The following is a 24,467-nucleotide window of genomic DNA, read 5'->3' as shown; positions in this document are numbered from 1 at the left end:
ATGGTGTGAGCCAGACCAAGACTCCACTTCAGGTGTGTATGGCCTGCACCTTGCACCACTGGCATCTGACCCTACATAATTTTGTCCTGGGGGAGGGGAGGGGTTGTTCTATACACTGCCAGATGGGCATGATTAACTTCTGCCCTCTAGGAGCCATAGCAAATATGCCTTATTGTGGCCATTAAACTAAAGTTGCCTATGTGCCCTTTGAGAAAGAATCATGCCTAGCTGAGAAACTAGTGCCCTACAAAGAAGAGAGACTGTAGACAGATCAGTGCAGGTTAGAGTGACCACAGAACACCTCAGTGGTACCAGAACTCACATGTGCATGCAGTTCCTATAGAACAAACAAAGAAAGGTTTAGCTGGGGGGGGGGGGGGTGCCACATGCCTGTCTTCCCTACACTTGAGAAGTGAAGGCCTGAGGTTCAACAGTCCAAGGCTATCTTCAGTTACATAGAGAGTTTGAAGCTAGCCTGGGCTGCATAAGACACTGTCTCAAAAAAAAAAAAAAAAGGAAAAAAAATCCTAAACTATAACATGCAAAAGCAAAGAGCACAGATAGGGAACTTCAGCAAAAATAAAGAAGGCAAGACACAGGTGCTGTGGGTCCAGTAGATGCTAAGCTACAAAATTTAAAATCATTACATATACAGAAGGAAAAGTCAAACAACCTGATTTTTAAAAAAAAAAAATAGCATTGGCGTGGGGCTGGAGAGATGGCTCAGTTCTTAAGAGCACTGGCTGCTCTTCCCAAAGTTCAATTCCCAGCAACCACATGGTGGCTCACAACCAACTATTCTGGGATGGGATGCCCTCTTCTGGCATGCAGGTGTACATGCAGATAGAGTACTTATACATAAACTAAATACACCTTTTTTAAAAGCTTAGCAGACTGTGGGAGTAGCTCCTGTTTCTGCTGGGAAAGGCATCCCTGCCTTTTCATGCAGAGTTGAGCTATCACTCGCCCTTGAAATCTCCAGAGCTCCAGAATAATTGTACTCCATGTACACTGGGCAAGCCCCCAGCAAGCCCTACTCTGTCACCTGAAAGGACAGGGTTCTGGGATACAGGCCTCATGGGTGAGACAAGCCCTGGCCCTGGATGTCAGGCAGGATATCTTCATGATTGTCCTGTCCATGAGCCTTGGAGACCAGAGCCCACACCACAGGCACAGTACGGGACTCTCTGTGTACCTGGGCACAGCAGGTATTCAGTAAATTAGAATAAGCAGTGACTAAATGCTCTATCAACATGTGTGCCTGACTAGACCAGGTGGCACAAGCCAAGGGTCCTAAGTTCACCTGGGCTACAGAGTGAAGCTAATGAGCATCTTGTGAGATCCTGTCTTGACATAAAAGGAAAAAGGGGAGCTGGGAATATAGTTCAGTGCTAGAGTGCTTGTCTAACATGCACAAAGCCCCAGGATTAGATAGATGATAGATGATAGATAGATAGATAGATAGATAGATGATAGATAGATGATAGATAGATGATAGATAGATAGATAGATAGATAGATAGATAGATAGATAGATAGATAGATGATAGATAGATGATAGATAGATAGATAGATAGATAGATAGATAGATGATAGATAGATAGATAGATAGATGATAGATAGATAGATAGATAGATAGATAGATAGATAGATAGATAGATAAGTGGATGGGTGGGTGGGTGGATGAGTGGGTAGGTGGGTGGATAGACGGACGGACAGACAGATGGATGGCCAAGAGCCATGTTGCACACTTTTGAGGCAGAGATAAGTGGGTCTCTGTGAGTTCCAGGCTAGCCTGGTTTACAAATTCTAGGCCAGCCAGGGCCACATAGTGAGACCCTGTTTCATAAACATTAACTAAATAGATTTTTTTTTAATGTGCCTACGTTATCACCATCCCAGAACCCACAAGTGTACTTTATTTCATCTGGGCCTGATGGCAGAGCCTAATACAGATCCATGGCTGCCTATCTCCCAGGCAAGATACTCACCTAGCAGGACAAGGCTCAGGGCTGCAGTCCTCAAAGGAGTGTGGCCTAGGCACTGGCCAGCACTTAGAGTGAGCTACAGACACAGGGCGGCCATGGTCCAGCCGCACACAACGAACAGCCAGTGGCACTTGCCCGCCTCCACAGGTTACTGGGCACGGTGCCAAGACTTGAGTCTCCCACCTGAAGGAAGAAAACCAAGGCTTCATAGGAGATCAACCCTGGGATCAGATTCCTTCCCCTGCACTAACCCTCCCAACTCACCGAGCAGGACATGGGCGAACCCTGCAGACCTCCCACCGGCTCGGGGGCTTACTAGCCACACCACATAGCTCTTCCTGGACAGGCATCTTGAGGACAGAATCCATGCACAGGAAATACAGTTCCTTCAGACCTGCCAGAAAGAAGCAGGAATGCCCTTGACCCAGCTTTCAAGGACTACAGCATTTGTTCCTTGTCAGCTCTAAAGCCAAGATCCATCTGCATCTTACCAGCTGTGTGCACTTGGACAAGTGACTTAACCCCTTTGATCTCCTGGTTTCCATACAATGGTCTCTACCTAGCACAGTCATTTATAGTGATTGAATAGTGAAAGGTGCCTGCTGTTGGAAGCCGGTGTCTCTTGACCTCTACACGAGCTCGTGGAAGCAATTCTACTTCAATACAGCAGCCACAGACAAGCAAATAAACTAAGATATAAAAGTAGGAGGGGACTTGCTGAAGAGAAAAAGAAATCAGAGGATAGCAGAGATAACAAAATACAGTGTGTGTGTGTGTGTGTGTGTGTGTGTGTGTGTGTGTGTCTGTGCATGTGTGTAAATGTGGAAGCATAAATATCTTTGCTTAAGGAATGTCTCTTAAGGATGGGGATGGGGGTGGAGCTCGGTTGGCAGAGTGCTTGTCCACCATGCACACAGCCCTGGGTTCAATCCCAGTACTACACAGTAACTGCATGTGGACAGGAGCTAGTTCTATGGCTAAGAGGTCACACTGCTCTTTTCAAGGACCCACGTTCAATTTTCAGTACTCACATTAGGCAGCTCAGACCAGCCTGTACTCCAGGCTCAGAGACCTCAAGTCCTTTTCTGCCCTCTGCTGGGCATGCACTCATGTGCAAAACCTTACATACATACATACATACATACATACATACATACATACATACATAGACTCATACATACATAGACTCATAATACACAGATACATACATACACAGATACATACATACACACAATATAATAAAACATTTAATAAATAACTAAGTACTATGTGTGGTGGCACAAGTCTACAATCCCAACACTCAAGAAATGGAGGTGGGAAGATTAGGAATTCTGGGCCATCCTTGGCTACATAGAGACCAACCTGAACTACATGAGATCCTGATGCATCCATTAAAAAGGTATTATTAGTGTTGGTTTCCTCCATCCATCCCTTAGGAATCTCTTTCTGAACAGTTCTAAACAGGTGTGGTAAGTAGTTAGGTCTGTTTAAAGATGTGTGTCTTCTCACACCTTTCTCTATTGAAAGCTCAGAAAACAGCAAATATTGACAAGGATGTGGAGAAACTAGGACCCGGTGCTCACTGATAGGGATGTGAAATTCCGTTCTGAAAAACAGTGCAGCGAGGCCTGCAAAAGCTGAACATAGCTTGGCAACATGACTCTGCAATTCCTTGTCCTGTGTCCACCAGGACCAAAAGCTAGGCTGGGGTACACAGGCCCATGTTCAGAGCAGCGCTGCTAAGGAAAGCTGAAAGGAGAGTGCAAGTAGCTGTCCCTCACGGTGACCCAAACCAGCACAGGCCAGACATACAGCAGAACACTCCTGGGGGTCAAGAAGGGATTCCAGCACCGTTACAACATGAATGAAGCTAGTTGACAGAAGCCAGTCACAGAGTGACACATTGCACACAGCTGGTGTCAGAGGTAGGAGTCACAGCCTTAGTGTAGGCGGCCAGGGGCTGAAAGGTGGTGAATGTTGGTGTTTAATGAAGACAGGGTCTATATTGGAAGGATGTAATCTTCTAGAGATGGATGGTGCCAGTGGCCACACAACAAGATTATTGCCACTGAGTGAAACACTAAAAATGTTTCAGAGTTAGGGCTGGTGAGGTGGCTCAGCGGTTAGGAGGTCTTGCAGAGGTCATGGGTTCAGATCCTGGCACCATGTGGCAGTTCACAAACATCTGTAACTATTTCTGGGGGATCTGATGCCTCTTTTGACTTCCAAGGCTACACACACATACATACACACAGGCCACATATACACAAAATACATATTTTTTAATGTGATGTGGTGTGTGTGTGTGTGTGTGTGTGTGTGTGTGTGTGTGTGTTTCACAATAAGGAAGAGAGAGAGAGTACAGTGTATCTTTAAAATGACTGTTTTCAGCTTTGGTGGTTGGTTTGGTCACAGCTCTGTAGGACTGTAAGGGACACAGTCTTAGGTGCCAGGATTTATCTTTACTTTCCATTCAGATATGAGACTCATTTAGATGACTTATCTGGGTGCCATACTCACATAGTCTGGCTTTCTGGTCGCCAACCCTTCTTTAGCACTAATCTAGGCAGAATGTGGGTAGATAAAACAAGTAATAGAGCCGGGCGGTGGTGGCGCACGCCTTTAATCCCAGCACTTGGGAGGCAGAGGCAGGCGGATTTCTGAGTTCGAGGCCAACCTGGTCTACAGAGTGAGTTCCAGGACAGCCAGGGCTACACAGAGAAACCCTGTCTGGAAAAACAAAACAAAACAAAACAAAAAGAGAAGTAATAGAATTTTACAAATGTCCTTAGATTCTCACCTCTCCCACAAGAAATGGAGCACAGCCCCACCAGAGGAGTCCACACATGTTCAGCCTGAGAGCCTGGCTTGTCACTGCCTACTGGGGATGGAGCCTCCTCTCCCAGAGACATGGTGCCCACCTAAAGAGAGCAATGAGCAGGTGAGTCTGACATTCTGGCTTCTGCCTTGGAGCAGCCAGCCTCCCTCCTCTCCTTGTCATGAGGGAAGAGGGACTATTCCAAACACACTGGGTTCCCTCCCTGCTGCTCTCTGGGAAGACCGGCACCCTGCCCCTTGGTGAAGCCCTTACTATGCACCTCACTTTGGCCTGTGAAGGTTCCTTATCGTTCCAAGTGGTGTCTGTGGGATGTATCTGGGGGCTAAGGAGCAGGAGTGGATTTGCAAGCATACTTGACCCTGCAGTCCCTAGCCCAGAAGAATCCAAGGCCCTCTGCCAGACAGCAGCATCAGCCTGAAGTCCATGGATGCCAGGCAAAAGTTGGAAGAATCACTTTCATAGTAGTTGGAGAATTCTTTTCTTGCTGTGCCTCGTGGCACAGGTGTGTGGTCCCTACAACTTAGGAGCCCTGGGCAGAAGCACTGAAAGTTCAAGACCTTCTTGAGCTATAGACAGGTTGCAAGCAATTTAGTGAGACATTGTCTCAAAATTTAAAATATATGAAGGAAAAGACCAGGGTTATAGCTCAATGGGAGAGTGCCTGCCTAGCATACTGAAGGCCTTGGATTTGGTTCTCAGCCCCTCAATAACAGCAACAAGCAGGCTCTATTTTCTCTCAGCCTAGCTCATCCCTTTCAGAAACACTTTAAGTGTGTTCTCTGACAGGGTGTTCCTCAGACAGCATTCCTCACTCTGGCCTGCAGGAAGATGACAACCTGTGTTTTTCATTCTCATGGTTAATAAATTACCCAGGACTCCTGCCTACCTTCCTATCCTATCCACACACCTGACCCGAGTCTGGAGAGCATGTAGTCCTGAAACAGGGCTCCAGCATAGGTGACATCTCATCTGTGCGGCAGGGACCTGCAGTTGCTGGCTTCTCCCGGTCACCCACCCTGGGCACGCATGTCACATTCCTTGAGTCCAGACCTGCTTCACAGGCAGATGACTTGCAAGGACCAGGGTCTGACACCTCCCATCTGAAGAAAACACAGGGCTGTCATCAGGCCCCGCCTTGCTGCCTCATGGGGGGTACAGCCCAGCCCCTGAGGGTGGATGGGAGGAGTTGATATGTAGGATTCCAATATACAGATCCCATTAAGAAATAAAACTCAGGAGCTTTCTCTGAAACATTGGTTTATCACAACTCAGTTCTCCTCAACAAGAACTCTGTGTGGGGACAGTAAGATGGCTTGGTGAGTAAAGGATTCTGCCTCCAACCCTGACAGTCTGATCCCAGGGGATCCCAGCAGTCAGAAGGAGAAAACTGACTGTGGTAAGTTGTTTTCTGACCTCACTCTTGCACCATGACTTGCTCACATGTATATGCATGCACACATACACACTAAATGAATAAACAACTGTAATTTCATGTTAAAAAAAAAAAAGATTAAGGGCTAGAGAGATGGTTCCGTGGATAAGAGACTGACTGCTCTTCCAGAAGTCCTGAATTCAATTCACATGGTGGCTCACAACCATCTGTAACAGGATCTGATGCCCTCTTCTGGTGTGTCTGAAGACAGCGACCGTGTACTCATATAAATAATAAAATAAAAAAAAGATTAAAAAATAACTTTGTGGCCAGGCGGTGGTGGCGCACGCCTTTAATCCCAGCACTTGGGAGGCAGAGGCAGGTGGATTTCTGAGTTCGAGGCCAGCCTGGTCTACAGAGTGAGCTCCAGGACAGCCAGGGCTATACAGAGAAACCCTGTCTCGAAAAAAAAACAAACAAAAAAAAAAAAAACAAAAAAAACAAAAAAAAAAAAAAAAAAAAAAAAAAAACAACTTTGTGCATGCCAACCACACACTTCTCCTGTGGCTAGGGTTTGGGGAGGCAGAGTCCTACTTAACTGCTTTGTAAAAGCAAAGGTATAAGACCTCCTCCCCAAATCTATCAACAACACACTTCATGCCCTGTTGCAGGGCAACAGGTGCCGTGTGCATTCACAGTACCAGTTGAGGGCTGGCACATGGTTCACTGTATGACATCAATGCATGATGTCTGCCTCGTGCCGTCAAGGGTGCTGAGACTGAATCATACCTCTGCACTTAACAATAGGATTGCAATGTCAGCCATGCGTAAGAGAAGAGGAAGGAGCCAGGGCCATTGGTGGGCCACCAATAATCTAGGGCTCTCCCACTGGACAGATAACAAGCCTGAAGCCATGCTGATCATCCAGCCCATTGGTAACAGGCCAATAAGTGAAGATCAGTTTGGACATGGAGGATATTTCAGTCATAGCCATGTGGTCACTGCAGGAGAGGTGCCAGTGATGACTAATGCTATGAGCTTTTACATTCACAGTGTCACGCTACCATCCTCACAGGTCTCATCCCCATATCACCCAGGTGTTAGAGATTCGGTGATAGAGATGAGTAGCCCAGAACCTCTTGAATAATGAGAAGGTTGATGCTCAGGCACCACTGTCTGTCACCAGAATGGAGCTGATGAGAGCCTTCAACAAAAGAGGGCTCAAGGGTGGGTCTCAGTGCAGGGACAAACCCGGCCAAGGAGCCCTGCTGCACCACACCTTCATATACATACCTGGTGGGACAGGGCTGGGAGTTGCAGTTTTCCACCTCTGTTGCTGGCTGCTGGGCTACCGCTCTGCACCGGGCTGGTGGCAGCATCTTTAAGAAGCCGTCTTGGGCTTCCACACAATGCAGTGACCGCTCCCGTAGGCCCCCACCACAAGACACGCTACATGGGCTGAAATCTCCGGATACCCAACTAAGGAAGAAAGACTGTCTCTGTGACTGTGTGTGTCTCAAGTCCTGATGTCCTCACTCACAGAATGAGGACACTGACAGAGCCCAGGCCACAGAGTTGCAACTAAAACTGAAAAACAACACACAAAGATGCTTTTCAGCCTGCCCAGGCCACAAGAGTCACCACAAACCAGGTGACTACCCAGTTTAGTACTTACTATGGGGAGCAGGGGGCAGAGACACAAGGCTCTTGCCATGCAGATGGCTGTGGGCTCCCTTGGCACTGGGCGTTCTCCACCCACTTGTTTTGAGCTTGATCCTGGCAGCTGTAGGTCACCCAGCGCAGCCCTGGAAGGGCAAAGGCTCAACCACCTCCACGTGGGGTCCAGCAGAGCTATGGGCAAGCCTCACCCTGGGCCTTACCTGCTCCACAGCTCACTGAGCAGGGTCCGTGCTTAGGGGTCCATACCCAGGCTGCCTGTTGCTTCAGTTGAAAGTAGGTAAAGGTGATGTCTGGATGTGTAAGATTCCCATATTCACCTCCGTATCGTCTGTACACCTATATCCAGACAGATGAGAGCTCAGGTCCTGAACAGGGCACACCCTGGGGTCTCTTTTGTAACCATTTGTCCTGAAAACATTCATGTTCCCAGACTCCAGGAGACAGACTTGAGTGTCAAGGAGCTCTGGGAAATGTGGGGGAGCAGGTATATACCAAGGGGATGGTAGTTTTGGAGTGGGGATATTATGGGAGTGTTGTTTAGGTTGGGGACAGACTATAGCCAAGGAGACCAGGAATAGCGTCAAGGCAGGGAACGGTTCAGCAGACTGGTTCCAGGCCAGGATATAAGGTGAAGGCTCAGGCCATTTCAGCTTTGGCCATCTGCACACGCCTTCTTTAGCAGAGCACACAGAAGGACACACACAGATGAGCTATCTCTTTGAGAATATCCCTACCAGAAATCTTTCAGGGCCTCATGTGCCTCTGCTCTCAAAGAAGCAAGAGCTGCCCTCCATCCCCAGAAAGGCCCCCACATGCCAGCTGGTACAGGGACTCCTTGCTTGGCCTAGTCCCCATTTCAGAGGACTTCCCATGGCCAGTCCTTCAGCTCCCCTACAATTTTCTAGTTGGGGGGGGGTGGTCCCTGATTCCAGCATCAATTCTAATCTCAGATCTCTGAGGCCTTCTGCATGCCATGGACACAGGCACATATTTATACCGACTTGCAATACAATAATCTCATGAATGGCTCTTGTTGCATTTTACCTTATACAGAGCCCCACTTGTAGTAGGGCTCCAAATGACTGCTGCGAGGATTACTAAGTGAGCAAATGAATTACAGACAAATAAGCAGTTGTCCAGAGTCACCAGGAGAGGCCTGCTGACTCCCCCACGCCCCCAGCCTGGCTGATTGATGACCTGGATTCTCAATGTCCTCCCGGACAGGTCCCCGGATGTGAATCTCCTCTAAGTGGGGCAGCTGGTCCTCAGTGAGAGTCACTCTGTACTCCAGGCGGTAGTCCTCCAGAAGGGAAGGGTTATGTGATGTTAGACGAGATGCTGGTCTTCCCAGCCACGATGTAGTGGCCCTGGATCCTCACAGCTTTGAAATAGGGCCATGAGCACTATGGAGTAGCCACCATTCCTCTTCACAGGCCAGCAGCCTACTCAGTAGGATAGGACCACTCTTCACAGGCTAGGCTTAAGGACAACAGCAAGGCAGGGGCAGGAGGCTGTCTGCCAACAGGGTCTAATGTGGTTAGCTCTTCCAAGGCTACAGACCTGCCCCTAAGGAACCCTAAGACCTTCTGGTGTCTCAGTTAGATGGCATCTTCATTAACCAAATCCCTCTTTCTGCATGTGCAGTTCTGCCACACAACACACCCAGGAGACTTTCCCACAGTGGTGGCTCCATGCCCCTTTCTGGAACCTGGTGAGGGTTGTGACTTCTGCCTTCCCCTGAGTGTGCTCACACAAGGCTCCAGGGCCAAAATCCCTTCCGTGTAGTCTAAGATCAGAGACCAGCCTCTGAGACAAAGGAGAAGTCTAATGGGACAGGATCTTTAAAAGGAGTCCAGTGAAAACTCTTCAAGGGCCAGATTCCTGAGATGGTCATCCTCTGGGATTGTCATGCCCTGGTGCTGGAAAGCACCAGTTCCTGGGGCCTGGGGCTTTCAAGCTGCTCCCCCCATGCTCAGCTACCATATTCCTTTTCAGGCAATTTTAACCTTTATCCTTCCCTCCCCGTAGGATAAGCTTAGCTCTGAGTGCAGCAACTCTCAGTATGGTCTGGGAGTTGGGGTTCCTCCCACCTTGCAGTGGGTATCAAGAGTGACTAAGACATAGGTAACTAAGTGCAGGGAAGGATCCTCTGCCATCTCACCCAAGTGTGTGAAGAGAGGCCTGCGGTTGACGATGTGCACGCTGGTCATATTGGGAGTAACTATCAGGAACGTGACATATTCTAGGGACAAACAGAGCAAGAGGGTTTCTTGGGTTTTGTAGTCACCTATACCACTACCAAAGAAGAGAAGCCCAGCTGGAAAGACTTAACAGTGTCATTGGCTGGTTTTGGTGGCAATGAATCTCTATGATAGGGCCACCTGCAAGGACACTGCCCAGGCCAGGAGCATAGACCAGACCCAAGGTTCTTAGCTTCAGGCACAGCCAGAGAGACAGAGCCCAAGTTCTTTGCTGATCTTGCAATTCAGTACTGGCAAATGATTTTTTTACTTTATCTATACACAGCAAAGCCAAGGTTGCATCCCCGTTGTCCACTGAATCCTCCTGCTGGGACTTCTGAGTGGGAAGGAAGAGGTGATCTGACAATTATTCAGAGTCTGCTACTTCTCTCCCCACCCCCATCACAGCTACAGTGAAGAACTTAGTGGGGTGCTACAAGCCTGGTTGCAGAGGCAATGTTGCTGGAGTTTGAAACGTCAGAGAAGAATGAACTGAAATATACAGGGAGGTACCCAGGGCTGGGCCAGCATGTGGGTGCTGTGCCCTGAGCAGCCCAGACTAATGCTTTGGGTGCTGGATCCCTGCAGAGGGATAGGAAACCCACCCTCTATGTAAGGGCAAGCCCTACCTCTAGCTCTCCCAGCTGTGAAAGAGCCATTCTGTGAACTGCAGGTGCTATTGTCTCCTCCACACACCTGGCACATATCCCAAACCTGCTGGGAGTCCATCCTGCCATCACAGCCAAAGGTCTGTGCAAAGAGGGATGATGGAAAGCCTGTGTTATTGGGGTGCTGGTTTTCCTGGTACCACAGCCAGCAGACTCTGAGATTCACAAAACTCTCTGTAGCTTCATTGAAGCTCCTGATATCTACAAAACCCCTAAGGAACTCACATGATGACATTCCTTTTTGGGCTGTAGTCTATAGGCTGACTCCAAGTTCCATCCTGCTCCCAACAATACTCCCCAGCAAACCCAGGACAGCTCCACTGAGATCCCCATAGATCATTTCCTCTTTCCTCTCACCCAGAAGCCTTCTACTAGGACAAGAAAGCCTTGAATCCACAAGGACAGGGGTACCTGGGTTGTCCACACACCTACCCTGCAGCTGCCCGACAAACAGAGGCTTAGGGTCCCATCCTCCTGAGGACCACTTGGCACACAACGGGTCCCATCTAGGAAACTGTCTCCACGGCTGACAATGAAGCTTTCTCCAACAGCCCAGCACATGTGTCTGCACAGAGCATCTCCTAGAATGGCAGAGTGGCAAGGAAGTCTGCTGTTCAAAGATGAATAAGGAGGTCAGTGAGCTAAGTAGGACGGTCCCTTGGGATCTGCTCTAGTAACCCTGCCAGATAAGGTCCAAGAAGGCTGTCCTGCCAACCTCAGCTAACTACGCACTTCGCATGTGTGGCCAGGGCCACTGTTTTCCCTCCAAGGCCATCTTATATTATGGTCTCATAATCATGGCTACTGGGTTATTATCCAAGAATCACAAGTGCATTTCTCCTGAAGTATCTCCTAAATGCTAACAAGCCCAGAAGAAGATGCTTCTAAAATAGAACCTCACTGCTTATTATCTAGGGAGTCCAGACCAAACCAAAGAGCAATCCATGGTCTGTGGGTTGCCAGAGCTTGAGTCAAGCCTGCCAACCTGCATTGGAGTGTTAATGCTAATTTTCAACTTGACAGGATCCACAGTTGCCACCTAGAAGACAAACCTCTAGATATGCTGTAAGAAATTATCTAGATTGGAGGCTGGAGAGATGGCTCAGTGGTTAAGAGCACTGACTGCCTTTCCAAAGGTCCTGAGTTCAATTCCCAGCAACCACATGGTGGCTCACAACCATCTGTAATGGGGTCTGATACCCTCTTTTAGTTTCTGGTCCTACTTCAAGAGACTATCTTGGTTAGATTAATTGAAGAAAGACCCCTCCCCCGTCTGTCTGTCTGTCTGTCTGTCTGTCTGTCTGTCTGTATCTCTCTGTCTGTCTGTGTCTCTGTTTCCTGGCTTCAGGTGTAATAATAACTAGCTTCCTCCGCCTCCTGCTACAACTTCCCTGCCACAGTGGACTATACCTTGGAACCCTGAGTCAGACTAAATCCTTCCTTCTTGAAGTTGATTTTTCTGGGGTATTTTATCTTTTATCTCAGCAGCAAGACAATAGCTAAGGCACTGACTAACCTGAAGAGCTCTGCCTGGCAGAAGTCTCCAGGGCCTTGCTCTCACAGGCCCACAGCCCACCTTGACTATACTGCATGGCAGCATCCCAGTGGTAGAAGGAGGCAGTGCCTTGGGAAAGTTCCAGTGGCTGTCTGTCTGTCTGGGCACACTGCTCGGACATAAACTCCAGCTGAGTCTTCTCACAAGCCTGGCCAGAAGGGGCAGAAGACAGGTAACAGGCAGGGTCCTTGCCAATGAGAGACAGCATGCATCCTGCATGCAGGGTCAAGAGACAAGTAACTCAGCCACAGACTGTGGCTTATCGCTGCTCAGTATCGATAAGGGGAACTTCCAGATAATCTGTTCAGGACTCAGCAGCAGCAGGAAGAGGAAAACAGGACACAGTGTGGCACTTGGGGACTTCTGTCCCTTTTGTCCCCTCTACCATGTGAGAACCATGTATTCCAGACTTTTGTAGGATGGGCAAAAGGAACCATTGGGAAGTGGGTGCCAAGCTGGCCAGGGCCTTTTTTGGACTTTCAGACTCCAGAATCATGGGAAATTAATTTCTGTTGTTGACAAATTACTCTGCCTGTGGTGTTTTGTCACAGAAAGTCAAGCCAACTCATTTACAGCAGCTGGACTCGCTGTTGCCTTAAAGAACAAATGACCCAAACAATGGAAATGATGAAGAAAGCCAGAAGCACCATCCATATCATGGACTGCTCTTCAGCCTCAAATGGAAGTGATGTGCTGACTCATAGTACGACATGAACAACACTCGAAAATGTTACGCCATATTGAGAAGCTGACTCTTGCAAGATAGTGTTTAAATGAGATTCTCAGAACAAGCAAATGCATAAGACAGAAAGCAGGTTGGAGCTACTAGGTGGGAAGGGGAGGCTGCTTACTGGTGTGAGATGTTCCTCTGGGGTGAAGGGTATGTTTGGAACCAGATAGAGGCAGTATTTACACGGCACCCCTTGTGTGTTCAGTGCCGATGCACTGCACCTTGAAATGGTTGACTAAACAAGATGCATTTCACATCAGTGTCAAATTAAACACTTCTCACTGTGCACTCCTGGGACCCCATTGCCATAGCCAGTTCTCATCACAGAGATGTCATATCAAAGGTGTCATCTCAAAGGTGAACTCTGGGTGAAAAACAGTCACGTGGTGTCTTTGCTAACCACTGTGCCCCTCAAAAGGGAGGCATGAGTCCATGGGTCAGCCATTCTGGTGGCTAACTCTTATCCACCCTCTCAGCTAGGAGATCAGCCTACCTGCGTGTTGCACATCGTAGCCTGGAGGTCCTCACCCACACATGCACGTCCCCCAAATGCAGGCCTAGAAATGCCCACAGAACAAAGGGATGAGAAGTGACCACTGCTGCTCCCAGAGAGTGGGATGCAGATGCACTCCTTGCCGGGAAACCTCCTGTAGGTACCTGGGGTTGTTGCACCACCGCCTCCTGGTGATCACACCTCCTCCACAGGATCGAGAGCAAGGACTAGGGGGGCCCCAGCTAGACCAGTGTCCATGTACCGCAGCCACAGGAGCCAGCTCAGCAAGGGAGCGACAGCGAGCCTTGGAGCACCACTGCAAAGCAGAACAGTCTCTCTCCCTTTCCCACAGGGATCCAGCACACACAGGATGCAGCCAGCATACTGAGGGACCTTGCCACACTGAGAGACCTCACTGACAGGGAGCACCCCAACACAGAGACCACCAGTACATAAGGACCACACACAGGGTCTTCCAATAGACATAGAGATCTCCCAAAACACACAGAGACCTCATACACAGGTACTCTCTACAGAGGCATGGGGCACAGAGGGACATGGGGCACAATCACATACCTCATTCTGTTTGGGAGCAAATGCTAAGGAAGGACATCAGGCTGGGAAGTACCCAGTGAAAGGGGAAAACTAACCCTAGGAGATAGTACAGGTAATGAGAGCAAGGGTTATCTGAGCGGGGATGCTTAGAGCTTGCTGTCACTCAACAGACTCTTCTCTGATGACAGAGGGCTGTAGGGAGTGGATGAGAAGAGGTACAGCGCCTTGGAGTGGAAGCTCTGTAAGACCCCACTCAGGAAAAGCGTGGGGAGTGCAAAGCAGAGGATCTGGATGCTCTTTTCCAGTCCCATACTCACCCCACCCCTGCTCTCTCCCCTACACACAGACTCCCCGCCCCCTCACAAGCTTCATCCCTCCCAGTACTGGACCTTCTCCACACCACATTCTGTCCCATCCAGGAGAGGAACAAGGAGGCGGCTGCAGCTGCTTTGGTCCAGGGGGTCTGTGTGGCAGGACAGAGCCTGGCATGCATCCTAAGAGAGACGCACAGGTAGTCCACTAAGAGGTTGCCTGCTCAGTGCCCCTTCCAGATGAATCAATGCCCTGCTCAGATGAGTGGCCTGGGAGAAAAAGAATCACAGCTGACTGACTTGTCCATTAAGAACAAGAAGCAGGATGGAACTTGCCAGGGCCGGTCATGCTTCTGGGGGGCCATGAAAATGTCTTAATACTTAAAATCAGAAGAGAAAAATAAACTTTTAAATAAAAGATACATATTCTAACATAGGTCAATAAACATAATAATTCAGAGATTTTTACATTTTACAAAAATACTAAATGTAACTTTTAAAATATAAGGTCTCTAGCCCAGGCTAGCCTTGAACTCCTTATGAAGCCAAGGATGGCCTTGACTTCTGCCTCCTCCCTGGCTCCTTCCCCTGCCTCCACTTCTAGAATTCTGTGATTACATGTATGTGCCACCATGCCCAGTTTATTCAGCCCATCACCAGATTTGGGGCTTTGAATACACCAGTAAAGGGCAAACTTTACCCACTAAACTACATGCCCAGCCCCTAACCATAGTTCTTCATGCTTCTCTGGAGGAAGAAAGGGGCTTGTCTGGGCAAAGAGGAAAGGAGGAAGTCTGCCTCGGGGAACTCTGGCCTCTCCATATACAGCTGCTGGGAGCCACATTCCTACGCTGTGTAGGAGCCTGGAGGCCTCTGCCTCTTGGAAGCCCTTTGTGCTGAGCCACCCCCACAAGTTAGATGTCTTTGTGCCAGAAACAACTACATCTTTAAGTCAAAGTCAAACAAAAATGTAGGGACTTTAGTTTTTATAAAATGTTTAATATGTCCAAGAGGACAGTGGGTGAGGTGGGTAAAAATGACCATAATGCAAGCTTAGTCACCTGAGGAAAGAATGCAGTCTGCACAGTTGTCTTCCACCGCCAAAAGTGTACTGTGGCACACTCACACACATGCATACAGTTCTTACTTAATAAACTAAACACAAGCATTAGACAAGATTAGGCACAACATTGATGAGCTGTGAGCATCAAACATGTGAGCCCTGGAGTGGCCCTCACCGGTGCCCGATGCCCAAGGGGCAGGGGGTCAGCACACTACAGGGAAGTGAGCTGAGTGGAGTGAGACTGGGTGTTATGGATGGGTGGACTCACCAGACCCTCCCTGGAGAAGGTGCAGGCGATAGCCCCCGAGCCGAAAGCCACACGACACTGATCATCTACACTGTAGTAGAGGCCAGGCTGTGCCACCAGCTGGTGCCCTGTAAGTCCTGACTGCAGTCCAGGCGGGTCCCAGAAGCAGTGCATTTGCCCTGCGCTGTGACAGATGAGGCAGAGCTCAAAACCTGAGTGGACACCAGTGGGGTCAGCATAAGGTAGCAGATATGGGGCTGGGGACGTTAGCTGGGTAGAAGCCCAACAAAATGTAGGATGAAGAAGATGGGGGGGGGTGGAAAGAGAATGGAGGAGAAGTCCATGAACCAATGGACAGGAAAGATCTGTCATGGAAGGGTGGAAGGAAGAGGCAGGGTGGTGGTGGTGTGGAGAACAAGGGACAATTGAGGGGTGGACCCAGGAGTGAGATGGGATAGAAGAGTGAGTTCAAGAAAGTGGGGAAGAATGACAGAGGAGGGATGGAGGGGCTGCAGGAACTGATGGAGGGACAGAGTAGGGTTGGGGACAGGAAATAACACAGAGTGGGATGGGGTAAGAGCTAGGTGGAGGCTGTACCTGAGCAGGTGCTGCAGCTGCCTTTGGCTGCAGGTGGACCACACCAGGGCCCCTCCAGTAGGCACTGCGCCATCAGATGCCATCACATGGCCACTGGCCTCACAGGTGCTGCCTCTGCCTGGAGCACCATCATGGTCCAGCCCGAAGCTGTGGGCAGAAGAAATTCTAGAGTAGCCAGCTGGGGCTGGGTCAGGGCCACCTTTGTGTCTCCTGGACTTGGACCCTGCTACTAGCCAAGCCAGCCCAGCAGGAGTCCTGGAGGCCCTGCCTCAGTTTCCCACCTACATGAGGAAGGGAGGAGAGCTGGTTGAGCAGGGTGGCTTCTTTCTTCCTTTGACTAATAAATAGCAAAAACTTTGATGATAGACAAGCTGACCTAATCCATGGTTACAAGTCTGGAGTGTAGAAGTGGGAACCAGGAGCAAGTAGAGGCCTGGGGGTCAACAGGTTACCCTTCTGGTGGCTGATGGCCTGGATGTGTTTGACTTTGGGAAATCTATCCACACTGCAGCTGCCTTGTGGTTGAGAAGATTGAGAAGATTTTGCTGTATTCCTTTCTGTTCCCAGGTGGTGGGGTTTCTGAGGCAAGGTCCTGAATATCATCCCCACACTTTATGCAGAACAGACTTGGGAGCCTGAGAGGCTGGGGGGTGAGGCACTGCAAGAGGTGCTGGGGCCAGATCCTCGGGGAAGTCTGAAGAGCCTGGCTCCAGCTCTGGGGAGCCTATACCAGTGCACAGTTGGTAGGCTACCAGGAGAGAAACTTTCATTTTATGCTCTGAAAAATCTCCATATCATTTGATGTTTTATAACAATTGGATATTATTTTCCTAGCAGCAATGACTAAAACAACTAACATTCAAAAAGAAAACCACATCACTCTAGATAAACTGATAATGCAAATGGATAAAGATTTGCCAACAAGAATACAGACTACACACAGAAGCAAGGACTCAGAAGCACCCTAACTGTCCAACCTGGGATTACGTTGTATGTACAAAACAAACAAACACAAAGCATAAGAGATCTGTGAACTGAGAAATATGTGGGATATATGGGTATACTAAAAGACAAGAGTTCTGTGGGCTGGTGGCACACACCCATAATCCTACCCAGCATTTGACAGATGACCAAGCGGCCTGTGAGATCTTGTCTTAAAAACCAAAATAGAATCAAAATAACAAACATTGTATTGCACAAGTCCGATGTGCATATTAATGACCACAATTAAATGTAGATCTGAAAAGACATCTCCATAAGTGGTGTGTGGTATTTAAATAAGAAAGCACCTGCCCCCATGTATTTGCGTGTTAAGCCCCCAACTGATGAAATGTTTGGAAAGATTAGGAGATGTCGCTCTTTGGAAGTAGGTGCGTGGCTAGAGGTGGAATTTGGGGTTCCAAAAGCCTGTGCCAGGCCCAGGTCTTCCTATCTCTGCCTGACTTCCTGTGGGTCAGGATATAAAGCTCTCAGCTATCGCTCCAGCATCATGCCTGCTTGTGTGGCACCATGCTCCCTCTGAAACTGTAAGCGAGCCCCCAATTAAATGCTTTCTTTTATAAGTGTTGCCTTGGTCGTGATGTCTCTTCACAGCATTAGAACAGTAGCTAAGACATTGCATGGACTTAGGATAATCTTCAGTCTTTTTTTTTTTTTTCTTACTGGAATTTCCAATAAGACTTATTTTCTGGATGGCTCAGTGGGTAACGCATTTGCTACGCACGCCTGATGATCTGAGTTCAAGTCCCAGAACCTATGTAAAGGCGAGAACCAACTCTGCAAAGTTGTCTTCTGACCTCTACATGCATGGTGTGGCATGACCCTTACCCACACATCCTTCTTCTCTCAACACCCCCCTACAAATACATCTTAGAAACTTAAATATTAAAGTATTGTTTTCTAATAGCTGTTTATCTAGAAAAAAAAGAGTTCAAGTTAGTCACTCAGTGATCAAGAAGCATCAGATTTCCCCTATCTCAGCTTTCCCCTACCAAGACACTTAGAGGTATAGGCTTCTGACTGGCTCTGCAAAGATTTGCTGCCTGCCTAGGCCACAGAGCTTGACCTTGGGGTTCAGACCAGCTCCCTGACCAGTCTGGGGATAACTAATGAGGCCACATACCTGTGCCCAATCTCATGGGCGATGGTGACCCCTAGGTCAAAGCCAGTGTCCTCAGTGATAAGGCAACTCCAGGAAGGGGAGCAGGCACCTCCCAGCTGGGTGACCCCCCGAACCTGCTGGTTACCATCAGGCAACTCCAGGTCAAACCTTGATAAGAAAAAAAGAATCACACAGACGGCTCCAGCAGCCATGTTGCTGGTGCAGAATGCAGGGAAGTTCATAGTGCAGCCCTCTTAAGAAAGCAGCACTCCAGTGGGGACCTCAGTCAGATACCTGGTTATATAGAGAATCAGGTCAGCATGGCTTGGATCTCTGTCATCGTGGGGGTTGATCGTCTGGCTCCACTCACAGACACTCATCAAGGATGAGGTGATGTTGGTTGTGATATTTGGAGTACTCTAGAGAACAAAGAGCCCGTTCCTATGGATGTGGTACCAAGGATAGTGCTGACTGTTGCTAGCATGCTTCTCAGTGCTTCCATATTATAACAATTCTACTACTACCCCACCTTACAGACAGAGAAACTGAGGCCCTGAGAAGCTCCTGGAGAGCTGTCTGTCCAGCTAAGCCCCACAGTTACCAGCTTCTACCAGTTCTTCAGGAAAGGATGAAGGGAACGGAGTCAGGGTTTGTACCTACCTCCAAGTTAGAGAGGATGATCAACTTGACCAGGTGTACCTGGAACTGAGCCCCTAAGGATGGGTTTCTCAACAGTTCTGACCCCTGAAGATGGCAACAAGGGAGGGAGGGAAGGAGAGAGGAAGGGAAAGAGGGAGGGAGGCAACACATGGTGTTCACAGTGAGTCCAGGAGCCTCAGTGGCAGGAGTGGTGGTGGAGAGGGTGCCCCATGGAGGTTAGGGCTAGTGGGAAGCTGAAATCTTGTCTGTGTAGTGGGCTGTAGGCAGTCAGATGAGGCTCCGAGTCTTTCTCTAGTTTATGCCTTGGGAAGACCATCTAACACAAAGAGCTGATTGCTGGCCTAAGTTTGAATCTAAGCCCTGCCTTTGCCTGGCCATGGGCTCAGGTCACTAAGCAATGAGCCTGTTTCTTTATAGGCTTTCTGTCTTATGAGGTGGAAATCAAGCCTTGCCTGGTTAGCAGATTAAGAGAATAAAACTAGGAGGCTGGAGAGATGGCTCAGCGGTTAAGAGAACTGACTGCTCTTCCAGAGGTCCTGAGTTCAATTCCCAGCAACCACATGGTTGCTGACAACCATCTGTAATGGGATCTGAGGCCCTCTTATGGTGTGTCTGAAGACAGCTACAGTGTACTCATCACATATATAAAATAAATAAAATCTTTAAAAGAAAACAGCCTAGTCTACATAATGAGAAGTCCCAACACTATTAAAAACAAGAGAGAGAGAGAGAGAATAAAACTATAGATATCCTGGTTCAGGTACCACCTGCCTAGTCCTCCTAAGCCAGTGAGTGGTTCTTAGCCTTTCTAGTGCTGTGACCCTTTGGTACAGTTCATTTTGTGGTGACCCCCAACCATAAAATTATTTTTGTTGCTACTTCATTTTGCTGCTGTTATGAATTGTAATGCAAATATCTATATTTTTTAATGATAGTAGGGGTCATGACCCACAGGTTGAGAACCCCTCTCCCAACACATATCAATGACTAGGAAACCTAGTTTTGGTAACTTAAAATTGAAGAGAAGGACCCCAAAAGTTAGAGACAATGGTTTCCAGTTGGCAGAGGGAACCATTTTCACTAAGAAAACATTACCCCAGGGGCCTGTATACAGAAAGCCTACAGCTTGTCTGGCCTTGGACCATATCTGTAAATGGGAGGGAAGGCCTGGCGTAGACAGTGTGGCAGCAGGGGATTGTTGGCCCTAAGACTGGCGAGGTGGATGCAAAGAAGACTTTTCCTTTCTCCCAAAAAGGGTGGCCAGGCTGAACCCGGAGCCATTCTATAGAAAGCAATGGAGGTGGGCCAGATGTTGCCCCAGAGCTACAGCCTGGGTCTCTTCATGGCCACCACCCTTCCCTTCTCTGCAGCAGGCCCGAGAAAAGAGGAGGAGCCTGGATCTGTTAGTCACTGGCTGGAACTAGTACCTAGAATCAGTTTATCAGATTTTTTTTTAAATTGGTTTACATTTATTTATTTAGTGTATGAGCACACATATGGAGGTCAAAGGACAACTTGCAGGATTGGCTGTCTCCTTCTACCATGTGGGTTCTGGGATTAAATTCAGGTCAATATACTTGGTGGCAAGCACTGTCACCTGCTGAGCCATTTCCTTTCTCTCTCTCTCTCTCTCTCTCTCTCTCTCTCTCTCTCTTCCTTCCTTCCTTCCTTCCTTCCTTTTTTTTTTTTTTTTTTGAGATAGCCCAAAGAACCAAGCTGGCCTTAAACTTGTGATTTTCCTGTCTCAGTCTTCTGTATGCTGGGCTTATAGATGTATGCTTAAATAATCAATATTTTGAAGACACTGCTCCAGCAAATGGACTCAATCACTTTCTTCATATTGGTTCTAGTTTTATTTTTTGTTTTTTCAAGACAGGGTTTCTCTGTGTGGCCCTGACTGTCTTGGAACTTACTCTGTAGACCAGGCTGGCCTCAAACTCACAGAAATTCGCCTGCCTCTGCCTTCTGAGTGTTCATATTGGTTCTAGTGATACCATATGAATACTCGTGATCACCATTTGTAGAGTGTGAGTTTCTGCTGGCCTGGGACAGTCATATCTCATGTGTGTTCTATGTGTACCATATGGATGGTAGTCTTCTCTAACAGGATACTGGCTGGCACGTTGCCACTGCCATTCTGACATACAGGTTAATGGTGTGAGGCACTTCTGCTCTCTCACCCATTAGATCACAGAGAGGAGGAGTCTGTAAGAAATGAAGCCTCACATATCAGCCAGAATAACACCTGTTCACACCTTGAGTGCTCCACGCCCTGTGCCTCCCTAAGACAGAGGCAAGAGTCCTGACGAGAGCAGTATATATAGACTGAGCCTCCTGTTGGCCAAATGAACATTAGGGCAGAAGTAAGAGACTATGGGGAAGACTCTGGTGTTGGAAGGGATTCCCTGACTTTGTCTACCTTTGGTGCAGTGAGAAGAGGGAAGAGGGGGACAGTAGTGACTTCCCCTTGTCTACAGGGTCACGAGCTCCAGCTGACCCTCAGCTTCTATGGGAGAATTCAACACACTGTGTTCAAATGTACTGACTTTTTTTATGTGAGCAGGGGCCCTGCTGTCCAGTGGCTTGGAGGGAAAGCCCACAGATCTACCAGAGACCCTGAGCCCACCTTCCTGTACCAGCCATTGCCAGCCCAGCTGCACTCACGATATTGAGATTAGTGAGCACATAGCGCTCTGTGTCCTCCTGATGAGCCTGGTAAACATCAGGGCCCACAGCTACCAGGAGTTCCAGGTGCAGAATGTCCTCCAATGTCCTTCTCCGCCTCAGTCTCTGGAGGTGAGAGGAAGGATGGCCTGGGAGGGAGGGGAGGAAAGACTGAGGACAAAAGTTTTAGAAAGCAGGTGTTTGGAGCTAACAGAAAAGGGCTGACCAGTCAAATGGTCAATTTTATGTCCACTCCCAGGGCCCCAGTTCTCAGCATGAGGAGTTGGTGAAGGTGTGAATAGAAGTCCCAGCTCAGGCGGGAAAGAAACTAGAGTTCTTCTAGGACTCCACAACATGGTTCCCAAGCCCCTTCTCACTAGTAGGAAGCAGAGCTTCAATGAATTGAGGCCCTGCTTGAGACCGGATCCACCTCCCTTCCCCTGCTACTCCCATCTGGGACCCTCTTGCTAAGGAGGAGGAGTCCAGGATTCTTTCTTTGGTGAGAGGGAGGGAGGAATACAGGCCTGAGAAGGGTCCTGCATAAGAATCGTACTCTTCTAGCATCCAGAGTGGGTGGACTGCAAGCTGCCTGCTCTCTTTGGACCTTGCCTGGGGGCTGGATCAGTTCTTAGCAAAGTAGTCTAAGCCTTGAAACAGTTGTTCTGTAAGTGAGCCAGCAGGAAGGAGGACAGACAGCTCTGGTCCCTGGACCTCAGGAATCCAGCTCAGTGCTTACTGTCTTCTGGAGTGTAAAGGACTAGGACCCCAGGGAACAGTGTCCCAGACCTTCAGGAGCCCAGAGGTGTGCAGACCCAATGATCCAGACACTGTGTATCCTGCCCAGCCCTCAGAAAAACTTGTTGTAAGTGGGAGGCCAACCTCTAATCATCTGTACCCTGACTCCTAGCCTCATGTGTCTCTTGACCTTGCCAACATCTATGTGGTGTGTATGGAGGCCAGAAGTCAACTTCAGGTCTTGTTCCTCAGGACTCATCCATCTTGTTTTTTAAGACAAAATCTTTCACTGAGACCTGGGTCTCATGACCAGCTAGGTTGCTGGCCTGTGTATTTTTCTGGCTAGTGGTTAGAATAGAAAGGATTATGAGATATACCCTTTGTGAACAGTTTTTCTGTGGTCTTGGAATTATGCACACTGGGTTTTGCCTCTCTTCAGAACTGGAATGAGAAATGTGTGCTACCCTGCCCAGGTACACTAGGACTAGAACTCGGGCCCTCATGTTTCCACACACAGAAGCACTTTACCAAATGAGCTGGCTCCACAATCTATCCCCAACCACGGTTTTAATCAAAACCACCAACTGTTCCTCTGAGAAAAGGGATGGCATCCTGAGAGGCAGGGCTCTAGGTCATGGGAAAGCTTTCACCATGAGGAGCACTTCAGGGCAGGAGCCAGAGTAGCTGGGCCTGTCACTCACCTTGTACCCAAAGAATGAATAAATATTTACAGCTATGGCCAGAAGTGACAAGTTCCTGAAAGTCAGCCAGTCCCCTAGAGGCCATCCACAGGCTAAGGAGGCCAGCCAATGAACCACTCCCCCGCCCCCACATGTGATACTAAACAGAAGCCTGGGGTCAGGACTCCAGTGCAGCCAGAACGCCCAGAACAACTTGTTATCAAGTTGGCAGGAAGCAATGATGCTGATTAACAGACTAGCTTCTCTGGCTTCTTCCTTCCGTGACCACCAGAACCCTCACGGCTCTGACTCAGTGGGAACTCTCTCGATCCCCCCAGGGCTCAAGAAACTCCCCTGGCTCTGAGCACATCAGGACAATTACCTGTGAGTGGAGCGGCATGGCGGCCAAAGTAAGAAGATATGCCCTTGGGCTTCAGATCCTGAAGAAAACTCTGCAAAACAAATGACATAGAAGAGAAGGAGAAAGGAGACAAGGGCAAGAAGAGAGGACAACAGAGATATAGGGACAGAGAATGAGGGGGCAGTGCAGATCAGTCCACACAGGGCTGCAACAAAATGGAGTCTGTCTCGTTACCAGAGTAAACGAATCTCCTTATCTTCAAGCAGAAATATCACAACCACTCCACCCAAGAGCTTTTGGCATCCCCCTCTCTAAAGTGATTGTAACACCCAACACCAGATCTTGTGTGATCCCACCTTCTGGAAATCAGAGAGCCCCCAGCAGCCCAGAATGAAGATGGCACCAGTGAGGATTCCTCTGATACTGGCAGCATGAAAAGGCTGGCACATCAACCATAGGCAAAGCTGGCTCATACTTAGAAAAGGCAGCCGATGGCTGAACAGGAGACCTAGTGACTGGGATTCTGGTTAGTGTACAATGTGACAGACTTCACTTGCTGGCTGGGCGGGACTTTGGGCAGTATTTACTCTTGGGAGCTTCCTCCCAGGGCAGGGTTATGGGGTAGGCAGCAAGTAGCTTCTACTAGGAACTTGCCTGGAATGATTCCCAGTTGAAGAGCACCCTAACCATGTCCTGCACTAGGAAAGTTCCAACTGTGCACATCTAGCCTCCTGGGAGTGTCTAGTCTAGCAGTTCAGTCTGGACAAGAGCAAGCCCTAAATAGGACCCTGGGGATGTGGGCTCCTGTATAAGGACAGGCCCTGGACTGCTATTTTGGAATCTCTAACTAACCAATAAAAGGATGTGCTAAGGACATGGCAGTTCTGGACCCTCAGCCTGCCTCTCCTCTGGCACCTCCATTTCCAGGC

The 24,467-nt window shown here is 48.7% G+C and overlaps 1 protein-coding gene across 1 annotated transcript in view; it reads right to left on the bottom strand.

Annotated features, from left to right (window-relative positions):
- Adamts13 (ADAM metallopeptidase with thrombospondin type 1 motif 13) overlaps positions 1-24,084 on the bottom strand; it is a 29,093-nt gene extending 5,009 nt beyond the window's left edge. Inside the window, 25 exon segments of the mRNA XM_034495921.2 lie at positions 1,991-2,170; positions 2,252-2,381; positions 4,788-4,908; positions 5,734-5,926; positions 7,492-7,677; positions 7,874-8,003; positions 8,079-8,214; positions 8,940-8,944; positions 9,082-9,196; positions 9,198-9,259; positions 10,040-10,120; positions 10,748-10,868; positions 11,219-11,367; positions 12,363-12,489; positions 13,565-13,628; positions 13,729-13,880; positions 14,509-14,613; positions 15,762-15,924; positions 16,338-16,484; positions 18,460-18,606; positions 18,733-18,857; positions 19,099-19,182; positions 21,763-21,911; positions 23,560-23,629; positions 23,895-24,084. Coding sequence (XP_034351812.1) covers positions 1,991-2,170; positions 2,252-2,381; positions 4,788-4,908; positions 5,734-5,926; positions 7,492-7,677; positions 7,874-8,003; positions 8,079-8,214; positions 8,940-8,944; positions 9,082-9,196; positions 9,198-9,259; positions 10,040-10,120; positions 10,748-10,868; positions 11,219-11,367; positions 12,363-12,489; positions 13,565-13,628; positions 13,729-13,880; positions 14,509-14,613; positions 15,762-15,924; positions 16,338-16,484; positions 18,460-18,606; positions 18,733-18,857; positions 19,099-19,182; positions 21,763-21,911; positions 23,560-23,629; positions 23,895-24,011 — 3,059 coding nt within the window. The 5' untranslated portion in view covers positions 24,012-24,084.
- Positions 24,085-24,467: the final 383 nt, after the last annotated feature.

Source organism: Arvicanthis niloticus, chromosome 2, assembly GCF_011762505.2.
Source record: "Arvicanthis niloticus isolate mArvNil1 chromosome 2, mArvNil1.pat.X, whole genome shotgun sequence".
NCBI classification, from domain to species: Eukaryota; Metazoa; Chordata; class Mammalia; order Rodentia; family Muridae; genus Arvicanthis; species Arvicanthis niloticus.
The sequence above is the reverse complement of the archived record's forward strand: the minus strand, read 5'-3'. Positions and strand labels throughout refer to the sequence as shown.